Here is a 12327-nt window from a genome sequence, read left to right on the forward strand (position 1 = left end):
ATCTAGTGGAACTGATTGCTTTCAAAAGTTACCTAAATAGTAAATAGAGTTCACCTGTATGTAATTTAATCTCAGTATAAATACAGCTGTTCTGTGAAGCCCTCAGAGATTTTTTAGAGAACCTTGGTGAACAAGCAGCAACACGAAGGCCAAGGAACACACCAGACAGGTCAGGGATAAAGTTGTGGAGACGTTTAAAGCAGGGTTAGGTTATAAAAAAATTTCCCAAGCTTTGAACATCTCACGGAGAACTGTTCAATCCATCATCCAAAAATGGAAAGAGTATGACACAACTGTAAACCTACTAAGACATGGCCGTCCCTCTAAACTGACAGGCTGGGCAAGGAGAGCATTAATCAGAGAAGCAGCCAAGAGGCCCATGGTAACTCTGGAGGAGCTGCAGAGATCCACAGCTCAGGTGGGAGAATCTATTCAGTTGTGCAACTCCACAAATCTGGCCTTTGCAGAAGAGTGGCAGCAAGAAAGCCATTGGAAGTCCTGTTTGCAGTTTGCGAGAAGCCATGTGGGGGACACAGCAAACATGTGGAAGAAGGTGCTCTGGTAAGATGAGACCAAAATTGAACTTTTTGGCCTAAAAGCGTGTTGTGGAAAACTAACACTGCACATCATTGTGAATACACCATCCCCACCATTAAACATGGAGGTGGCAGCATCATGTTGTGGGGATGCTTTTCTTCGGCATGGACAGGGAAGCTGGTCAGAGTTGATGGGAAGATGGATGGAGCCAAATACAGGGCAATCTTAGAAGAAAATCTGTTAGAGTCTGCAAAAGATTTGAGACTGGGGCAGAGGTTCACCTTCCAGCAGGACGGCGACCCTAATCATACAGCCAGGGCTACAATACAATGGTCAGATCAAAGCATATTCATGTGTTAGAATGACCCAGTCAAAGTCCAGACCTAAATCCAATTCAGAATCTGTGGCAAGACTTGAACATTTGCTGTTCACAGATGCTCTCCATCCAATCTGACAGAGCTTGAGCTATTTTGCAAAGAAGAATGGGCAAAAATGTCACTCTCTAGATTGGCAAAGCTGGTAGAAACATGCCCAAAAAGACTTGCAGCTGTAATTGCAGTGAAAGAGGATTCTACAAAGTATTGACTCAGGGGGAATACAAATGCATGCCACACTTTTCACATATTTATTTGTAAAAGATTGTGAAAACCATTTATTATTTTCCTTCCACTTCACAATTATGTTCCACTTTGTGTTGGTCTATCACATAAAATCCCAATAAAATACATCTACATTTTTGGTTGTAACATCACAAAATGTGGAAAATTTCAAGGGGTATGAATACTTTTTTCAAGGCATTGTATCATCCCACAGCAACATGAGGCGCTGCTGTGCAGACACCTGAATGTATGTAACACTTCACATTAAATAAAATAAAAAAAGCAGTGAAATATGCTGAAACGCCCACATCTTCTGGAGTCAACACTGACACTAGCCTGCACAATAGACTGTACTACTTGCTGGTACTAATACAGCTGATTTGCTTTGTGATTGCCTAAAAAACCTAAACATGTCAATATGACCTGCTTGTAGAAAAGATTTAAAGCAGTATTTTACCCCAAAAAAATTATTAAATTGCAGCTCACCATTCCTAGATTTGGTGGTTGCATTGATTTTTATTTTTATATATTTTTAAGGCTTTTTACCTGGTGACCCTGCCAGTAAGTCTGTTATTTTTCAACCTACTTTAACAGACTGAGTTGTCCAGATAAAGTAGCAGTTAGAGGACAGAGACAAAGCATTTAAAGTGATTGTAAAGGAAAAAATGTTTTTGAAAAAAAAAAAAACAACAAAATAACAAACTCTATAACTCTGTACACCAGTGTTAATTTCGTCGACTAAAACCGACTAAAACATTTTCGTCGACTAAATTAACACAATTTTAGTCGATTAAAATATGACTAAAACTAAAATGGCATTTTAGTCATAAGACTATAACTAAAACTAAATAAAAAATTGACATCATCAAAATTAACACTCCTCTGCTGGCCATTTCTATATCGGTAACACAATTCCATCCAGAGCATGTAATAATCGCACATTAAAGTTTAAACATGTATTGCACCACCGCATACGCATAAGTAAGGAGCATCTACTAAGCTGCTGAAAACTAAACAATTAAGAAAAAGGCTTTTCTTATATTTTTCCCTAATATTTAATGTTGGTAATATATTCAGGTAATATGTGCAATGACATTACAGCATATGGAGTTTACAGCAGTGTTAATTTTGTCAACGAAAACGTTTTTGTCATCGCTTTCGTCACCGGCATTTTTCAACTGACGAAAATGAGACGCAAAGTACAGCACATTTTCGTCAAATGACGACAACTATGACGAAAATCAAATCCGTTTTCGTTAACGAACGAAAACTAAACGAGTATTGGCGCTTTTTCACTGCATGGAACTGAACGGTTCAGCTAGCTTTTGTGCTTTTCCACTGCATGGTACGGTGTAGGAATGGTTCGGTACGGTACAGCGCGGCGTTGCTTTTCCACTGCATGGAACTGAACGGTACGGCTCTCAAAAACAGTACCACCTCGATTGTGGTTCCAAGAGGTACCATACCCGGTACCATATCCCACAATCCTTTGCATGCAGTCACTACTACCACTGATTGGTCAGAGAATCGTTTTTATCCCACCCAAACCATATCGTACCGAACCGTTCCAACACCGTACCATGCGGTACCAGCAGTGGAAAAGCAAACCGGGCCAAGCAGGGCCGAGTAGAGCCGAGCCGGTACTTGCAGTGGAAAAGTGCCAAATGTGAGGCAGGGACGTTTACCCAACTTCCGGTTTTCACGGAGCTCCGCCTGTGTGGCGTCTGGCGTGGCGTGCCCCGTGACGTCCGACGTGAGGAGTGGACTACTACAAGAGAGTCGACTCGAGACCAGTCACCTGACCTCACCAGAGCACTGCATCTGCAGCACTACAGCCAGACGCGCCAGGCCTGACTCGGCACTGGCACCCGGCCACCACCACATCCAGAGCAGAGCACCCACTGTGAGTTAACAGCCAGGCCAGCTAATACTGCCTCCCTGAGTCCCCTCAGACCACTCACCAGTCACCACTGGCATTTGATTCTGCCATCCATCCAGGACTATGTGCGTGCATATAGGCGACTGAGGCCTGCCCGGCCCATCCTGTTCAACAACTTTAGTTCAGAGTCCGACCAGAGACCACCCTTAAACCTGAGACCCCCATCCAGCACTCTGAGCAGCACTGTGTGCACTCACTGCACTGACTGCAGGCAGCAGCATTACAGGCCTCCTCTCTGACCTGACCATGACCATTTAGATGACTAAAATGTACTGGAGTTTTAGTCGACTAAATACGACTAAAACTAAAACGCTTGCAGAAGACTAAAATTGGACTAAAATGCCATTTTAGTCCTAAGACTAAGACTAAAACGAAATTGAAATTTGCTGCCAAAATTAACACTGCTGTACACTAATGCCTCGTTTCCACTGAGCGGTTCGGTTCGGTACGGTACGCTAATTTGAGTGTTTCCATTATGAAAGTGGCCCATACAACCGAACCAAACCGCACCATTCCTAGTCCTGCTTCAGATGTAGGGCCATAGGAAACGGTACGGTTAGGGCGGAGCTACTGGCGTCACACGATAGATTCCACTGATTGGCGGACAGGAAAACTTCAATGCTCACCTCAAATGAAAGAGCAAAGCAAACGCCTCATTTGGTGTAAACCCCGCATGGTCCCTGGTGGCCCGACTTGCAGTGGAAACGCTCACCTGAATAGACCAGACCATTCTAACCATTCCAAACTGTACCGACCCGAACCGTTCCGCTCAGTGGAAACGAGGCATTACCTGCTCTGTAGAATTAAACTGCTCAGAACCTCCCTTTCTTGGGTCTTCCGTTGGCGCTCCTGGCTCCTCCTCCTCTCTGACCATTGCCAACATGGGGGGGTACTTGTGTGTTCCAGCTCCCGAGCCCCGCTACTGGGTCCAGTGGCTCCCGGTGCCCCATCAAAGCCAGTGAGACCCAAAAGTGAGGGGAGAAAAGAGCTGCAGATGAGCACAGCGCTGGATCAAATTGAAGGGCTGAGGTTAGTAAAAGGGAGGATGAGGGGCCTAAACTGAGGCCTAAACATTTTTTTTACCTTAATGCAAAGGATTCATGAAGGTAAAAAAGTTTAGGATTTAGAACCACTTTTTAACACTGGCAGGGTTGCTTACAATTGTCAGTTTTTATTCATCTATGTAAAACCTTTATCCCAAAAGACAAAACAATAAAAAAATGTTTGCTGTGACTGCTAATAACTTGTTAGCTGTAATTCATCTAAATATGCTAGTCTAAGGCTGGCCATAGATAAGTCCATTTTTTTTTTTCTTTCCGCCAGCAGGTTGAATGGAAAAAAAAAAAACTAATCGGATTCCCCCATCCACACACTCGATGTAGATACAGGAATCCTACTTGCTGTGCCATTGAATTTTGACAGTGGGCAAATCAGTGCTGCAGTCTATTGCCTACTGTGCTGATCAAGCAAAGAAATACAGATGGCGGTTCAACAGAAGTCGATCGGTAGACTGACTTCTAGTAAACCACCTAAATTTCTATATATATATATATATATATATATATATATATATATATATATATATATATATATATAATGTATATGGCCAGATTAACACTACCCTCTCCCCAGAGTAATAATGCTGCTGTCCAAAGGTGTCTGCTTTACTACTTTATCCAGTATGCAGACACTCTATAACAAGAGGTGTGTTACTGGCTTGATCACCAGGTGAAACAACAGGAAAAAAAAGAAAACGAATGCTGCCACCACATCCTAGGATTGGTAAGCAGCAAAATGTTACCTTTTTGTTTTGGGGTTTAATACTGCTTTAAGAAAAAACCTATTGCTTTCTGGACACAAGTCTGTTTACATTCGACTGCCCATGGATGAGAATGGAGGGTCTGATCGGGTCTGCCTGAAAAATGGACAGGTGGACCTGATCGGACTGCTCGTGTGAAAGGGGGCTCCTAATTCAGGATGAAACAATGTTTCTTGTGCAAGGTGATATACTTGTATTTCCTTTTTCACTTGGTTTTATTTTTTGTCTTGCAGCTGATGCTGGATACGTGGAATGAATCTATATTTTCTAATATAAAGAATCGTCTTCAGGATAGTGCAATGAAATTGGTTCATGCTGAACGGTTAGGGGAAGCATTTGATTCCCAATTAGTTATTGGTGTTAGAGAATCCTATGGTATGTGTTACAAAATGTGCTAGCAATCTTTTTTACAATATATATGAACATTATGTTAGTGTGCCAGATTTTTTTTCTTTGTTGGGGTAATTACTTTCTCTCTCCCCAGAAAGCAGTGTGTACAAAAATATAATGGTCTATTGTTGTGTATTGTATTCTATGAATAATATACTGCTGTCATTTTACTAAAGTGGACCTACACTCAAATGATAAGGTAAAGCATTGTTAACATTTTTATTGAGGTTGATAAAGAAAAAATAAGAAAGGCTAATACACCTAAGCTAGGTACACACAGGCAAAAAACGGTCGGTTTGGCAGTTACTGTCTGGCTTTCGGCCCCTATGCAAGGCTCCCCATTCGACAGAAGCAGGTCTCATGACCGGCTTCTGTAGAATGAATATGCTGGAAAACGAGCATCCAATCAGCACTCGCAGCTGTGTTCTAGCGCGGTTGACTAGGGGGACAGTTCGTCTGTCAAAACACAATAAGTCGAATCCAAACAGGGAAGACCGCTCTAGGTGAGGCTGGAATCAGGTGCCGGTCGGATCCGCAATCCAGGATAGCTTCATACAACAAAAGGAATGACCGCACTTCCGATAAGTTTCAAAAAAGGAGTGTCTTTATTCCACATCAATCGAATTGGCAAATACAGATACACACTGTGAGTGCAGGACAATCGGTGGACGCGTTTCACGACTGGATATGTCACTTATTCATCACCAAGTTCACTCTGGATGTGCATCGGCCATATATACACCCCATACATACAGCTGGCAACAATTGGAGTCATCAAACTAGTTGTTCCTCCCCTTGGTCAGCTGTTGGGAATCTATAGCTAGATTGCACAGACAGAGTGATCCCAACAAATTCCAAACTTCAAAACACTTGTGCAAAAAACATTTTACATATATGGATGTCAATCAAAATGAATATCCTTAGTGGTAAGTGTTCAAGTAAAGAAAAATGGAAAAACATCAATAATAAAAACATATTCAGTGTATGTGGTACGTTTATCATATATATAAAAAGAGAATATATGTGTATATGAAGTATAAATGAAAAGAATATGTATTAAAGACCTTGTGACAAGGTCTTTAATACATATTCTTTTCATTTATACTTCATATACACATATATTCTCTTTTTATATATATGATAAACGTACCACATACACTGAATATGTTTTTATTATTGATGTTTTTCCATTTTTCTTTACTTGAACACTTACCACTAAGGATATTCATTTTGATTGACATCCATATATGTAAAATGTTTTTTGCACAAGTGTTTTGAAGTTTGGAATTTGTTGGGATCACTCTGTCTGTGCAATCTAGCTATAGATTCCCAACAGCTGACCAAGGGGAGGAACAACTAGTTTGATGACTCCAATTGTTGCCAGCTGTATGTATGGGGTGTATATATGGCCGATGCACATCCAGAGTGAACTTGGTGATGAATAAGCGACATATCCAGTCGTGAAACGCGTCCACCGATTGTCCTGCACTCACAGTGTGTATCTGTATTTGCCAATTCGATTGATGTGGAATAAAGACACTCCTTTTTTGAAACTTATCGGAAGTGCAGTCATTCCTTTTGTTGTATAAAACACAATAATTCAGCAGGAAGATCACTGGGTTGAATGAAAAAAACTTTGTGTGTATCCGGCATTACCTTTTCCTGGAGATAATGCTGCTCCAAGCTCCTTTTGTTGTTATGTGTCTTAATTCCTGGATTCTTGATCATATGAACAGTGCTGAAGGGGACGATCAGCCAGCTCATACCCCCTTTAGCTAGGTCACATGACCAGATGCTTAGGCCTTGAAGTGGGTGACCTGCATGGAGGGTAGCTTGAAACTGTATTTTCTTTTCTAAAAGTAAGTGTTTAGGTCCTTTTTGTTACTGTTCTTTCCAGTCCTAGCAAGGCTGTTTTAATATGGCTTGAATAAATATTGCATATATGAGATTTCTAAAAAGACGGTTATTGTGCCCAAGCAAGGCAAAGTGACAGGGTCTATAGAAGGAGCAGTCTATTACTCCAGTATACTTGCATCACTCGCACTTTCTTGCAGCTCTTTGCTCCTCTGCAGCCAGTGACACTACCCAGAACTTCCAAGCATGGGGGAGCATGTAAGCCGCTATCCTATAATAGTGTCTGGGCCTAGCAGGCAAATCAGTAGGACCAAGCACTATCACATGAGTGGGGGTAGTAAGGTCACTGCTGCCCTGGGTCGTCAACACAGCAGGATCTCTGTGCTGACTGCAGAAGAGCAAGGAACTGCTTTGTTCAGGAAGACTGCACAGAGAACAAAACTCTAATATGGCGCTGCCTATAAATCACTTACTAATAATTAGCGTGCACCCTAAATAAAGTGCAATAGTGCAATAATCATAAAAAATATATAGAAAATATATTACTCCTTGGAGAATTGGTAAAATTATAGTTTATAGAGGTATAGGATTATAGTTATAGAGGTAGGCTGCAGCCGGCTGTATCTGTGTTCTATCATATCCTAAGCGCGTATTTGTTTACATATTCAAAACTCTAATATGGATACCAATATTAACAACATCAGAATTGCTTACCAAAGTGAAAAAAAAAAACTGGAAGATGAATTTTGATTGGATGTTGTGGGTATCACCCTTTGCCTCACTATTACTATATTCATATCAATCTATAAAAGGGGCACAATGCCATTTACAGACTGAAAACATTTTTTCTCCTGGTTGAAGTCTAGTGATAGCATGATCGGGATCCACTCCAAATGTTTTCTGGTTATTATTGGTGACGAAATCTATCAGGGACAGCCAGATTTGACAGCTTGCAGCTGTGCATAGTGTTGGCCATTAGCTGTCAAAGGAAGGACATTTAAAAATGTTTCCTCAGTACGAGGACTCATGCTGAGAAATGTGTATATACAGATTGTGTGCGGGAAGAGAATAATATTAAGCACAGCCACCATAAATGTGGCTAAAAGAAACTTTTAGATAGTGAACAGAGGTTTTAAACACTAAATGCAATGTAAAATATAAATGAGAGAATCACACCACCACACATCAATGCATATACAACTCGAGATATATATACATATAAAAACTTTCAACTGAGCAAATCTGCAATGCTGGCAGTAGTCATTGTTGGTTGACTAACTTCATAAGTTATGAATCAGTCTCTAGTCTGATGCATGATTATGGCCGCACTGGGAGACAAAGCATATGTACTTATGTGGAAGTGTTTTCTGATTTCCTGTTTCGTTTTGTGTTTTGGTTTTCAGTTAATCTTTGTTCAAATCCAGAATACAAACTGCAGATCTATCGGGATAATTTTGAAAAAGCCTATTTAGATTCTACGGAGAGGTTTTACCGAACCCAGGCCCCTTCCTACCTCCAGCAAAATGGTGTACAGAATTACATGAAATACGTAAGATGATATTGGAAATGTGTAACATCTGTGTGCCTTCTAGAAGAGAATCTCTTTATAACGGATATTTCACTCTGAACAGGCAGATGCTAAACTAAAAGAAGAAGAGAAGAGAGCCCAACGATACTTAGAGACAAGGCAAGAATGTAACTCTGTGCAAGCGGTGAGTGTGCTGAAAGAATTTCTAGTATTTGTAAATGTATGACACCTGTCATGAGAGTCTCACAAGCTGAATTGCTGACCTTTCCTTCATTGTTGAATGGACTTCAATAAGTTGAGCCATTGACCTGATACAAGTATAAAGAGAAGGAATTCTGACAATTTTTTCATACGAATTTGCAGGATGTATGTTCCAGGTCTGTGACTTGGAAAAGTATTCATGCTGGAAGCAGCCAGACAACAATCATTTTTAGAAGGGTACCAGCAATGACAGCCCTTACACTTCTCTTATAATCAGGTCACTTTAAAGGATATCTAAAGGCAAAACTTTTTTTTGGATCATTTATGGAATGGTAATTCCCCCCCCCCCCTATCTCTGTCCCATCGGGGAAATTTGCCTTCAAATCCTGTACTGTATACGCAACAGAAATTGAGAGGAAATTTTTCCCACATGAGGGAATTCTAGTTGTAACTGGAACAAGTGCCCTCATTCAAAGATTTATTTTCTATTCCTGTTCTTATTACAACTCAAATTTTTGGACTTTGCAATCACTTTGTCACCAGTACATTTGTTTTTTTTCTCTAACTTGGATACCAAAATAACAGTCTATAAAGTAAATAAAGCAGCGCCTCCACATATAGAATATTAAAAGCTTAAAGCGTGTGCTATAAACGCAGCATTCATAATGTGCAAAAAGCATCTACTCTATTCAAAAATTATCATAAAAAATAAATCATGTGTGAGTAAAGTCCATGTGATAAATATAACAGCAAAGAAACTGTCTTCCACCAGCTAATGGTACTCCTCACCACCATGCGTGAGCAGCAGAGCTAAAATGCACTCACTGACATTAAAGCTACCAGACAAAAGCAGCAACATGCGCATTTGTGTCAACAATCCTTTACATGTGGTCAACCAGCTCCATTCCCACAGCGGGGACACCTTGCAGTACCTCTTCTCACCAAAAAAGAGCTTCCAGTTCCAGGCAGGAAAGTGACAGTAAGACGTCAGCATGTAGCTCCTGCCCCAAATAGCGTACTAACGTCCCTGAAGAGGTATTCACATTGGGACGGGGGCGTGGCCTGGCCGTCATGCTGTGAGGATGCTCCAGTCGTGAGCTTCGACGTCCCTGGGCATTTCTCCACCTCTAGCAGCCGCTTTCTGCTATCCTCTGCCAGCCAAATGATGCCTTCTCAGAGCTGCACCGCCTCGCAGCCACCTGGCAGTTGCAGACACACTGCGAGCGGGCCCCAAGCCTTCTTCACCCTGCACACAGCCAGCTCCAGACCCGCAGCCTCCAGCCACGAGGCATCACAGCCATCTTCTCCTGCTCCCAGCGGCAGCTTCCCAGGACTGTCTTCAACACCACAGGTCCAGTATTCTAGCCCTTCAGCCTCTATTCACTTAGCAGGACAGTTCTCTCCTCCCTCTGAGCTAAACACTGCAGAAGCAGAATGGGACATCAGGGAACATATTAGAGCCCTCCCCACCAAGGCAGACATCCAACAATTGATAGCTGCAGTACAACAGTCCTGCAAGCAGGCAGTAGAGGGTTTGAGAGCGGATACAGTAGCTCTGGGGCACAAGGTGGAAGATTTAGAGAATGGATCTGATGACATCATGCAATCCATTACCACAATGCAAGACACCACTATACAACATGAACAGGTTTTGAATACCCTATTAGATCAGCTTGATGATTACGAAAACAGAGACCGGCGATAGAACATTCTCATGCGTGGTCTGTCAAAGGCCATGCGTGCTCCTGATATGCTCCCTACAGTACAGGGCCTTTGCGCCAACTCCTGGGTGATGCAGACCCTGATGTTATCAAGGTAGACAGGGTTCACCGTGTCCTGCTACCTGTCCCTCAGGACACTGATAGACCAAGGGATGTTATCTGTAAACTCCGCAAATACTCTGTGAAGGAGGCGATCATGCAAGCAGTGCGTGGCAAACCCACTATTGACTTTGATGGGGCTCAACTCTCCTTATTTCCCGATTTATCGTGGCACACTCTTATGCAACGACGAGCTGTATGCCCTCCCCTTGAGGCCCTGCGCAGGGTGGATGTCGTCTACCGCTGGGGTTTTTTTTTTTTTCTCCTGACAGCTACTCAAAATGGGACAACCGCTGTCCTCCACACCAAAGATGACCTACAGCACTTCATGGAAACGTTGGACCTTCCACCAACTGATTTTCCAGATTGGAGGTTGAACAGCTCTCTCCCTCTTCTACAACACCCTGAGAGATGGCGCCAGGCTCCGCTCAGGTCTCATCGCAAGAATCGGCGTGGTCATTGCAACCAAAGCTTAGCATTCTCTTCTCCCTCCTGAATGTTGGCCAGACCGCAAGCTGTGTGAGTTGCTTGCTGTCCTGGTGGCGGGGACTACCCGGTAATTACCCATAGATTTTGCCTTACATCCCATCTTGTTTAACACTCATCTTATTTTTTCAATCTAGGGCTTTATCGGGGACTTCTCCCCACGTTACTATTACGTTGATTGTCTCGCCAATTATTTTGAACTTTTTATTGTTATGCCATGGACACAATTGGCAAGCTCGATCTGTTTACGGCCACTAAAATTTGCATTTAATCTGTTTTGTTTTTATAGTTTTGCCTGGGGTGTGAGTGCTCTCTACATGCCCTCAGTCACTTGCCCCCCATTAGGCAGGTCCACTGACTAGGGACTTTCTGATCTGCATATTTGCAGACGGGGCGACAGTCCTGGGGAAGCAGTGTTTTTTTTCTCCCCCGGGGTCGCCTTCTCCTTAGCTGAATTATTCCTCCAATGGAGGAATCAGACACCCAATGCAGTTTTTGTCAATGGATGCCGAAAAGGCCTTTGACAGGACGAAGTGGACCTATATGACATTCGTTCGGGGATAGTTCGGGGATAGTGGCTAGGTGACCGTATGCTGGAATGGGTTCTGGTCCTTTATGCCAAACCTAGGGCTAGGGTCAAAGTCAATAGTACACTCTCCGACTATTTTAGCATACGCAATAGGACTAGGCAAGGATGCCCACCTGTCCAATTTACTATTTGCCCTGGTCTTAGAACCTTTTTAAGGACAGTCAGGGGGAATGTAGATATTTCCGGGATCCGCATGGGTTCCATGGAACATAAACGATCTGCTTACGCAGATAACCTCTTATTCTACCTCTCAAACCTCCAAGTCTCATTATCGGTGTTAATGTCCGAAGTGCATAAATTCGGCCTTTTTTCTAACTTTTGGGAAATCTGAGCTATTGCCCATTAACGTTATCCTTGCAATCTTCCTTCTCTTTTGTTTGGTGAACAGACTCCCTACCTTACTTAGGCACACACATTACCCCTGACCAGAAACTTCTCCATGACCTTAACTATGGTACTCTATTGACGGGAATAATGAAAGACCTACAGACCTGGAGTGGACATCCCTTGACATGGTTCGGAAGGATAAATGTCCTTAAGATGACTATCTTGCCCAGAATAATCT

The 12327-nt window shown here is 42.4% G+C and overlaps 1 protein-coding gene across 1 annotated transcript in view; it reads left to right on the forward strand.

Annotated features, from left to right (window-relative positions):
* The window catches only part of CUL5 (cullin 5), a 135194-nt gene that overhangs the window by 56223 nt on the left and 66644 nt on the right, over positions 1–12327 (forward strand). Inside the window, exons 5-7 of the mRNA XM_082248438.1 lie at positions 5128–5269; positions 8542–8687; positions 8770–8850. Of these exons, the coding sequence (XP_082104564.1) occupies positions 5128–5269; positions 8542–8687; positions 8770–8850 (369 nt within the window). The remainder of the gene's footprint in view (positions 1–5127; positions 5270–8541; positions 8688–8769; positions 8851–12327) is intronic.

This window comes from Pelophylax lessonae (genome assembly GCF_965119305.1).
Source record: "Pelophylax lessonae genome assembly, chromosome: 2".
In the NCBI taxonomy this organism is placed as follows: domain Eukaryota; kingdom Metazoa; phylum Chordata; class Amphibia; order Anura; family Ranidae; genus Pelophylax; species Pelophylax lessonae.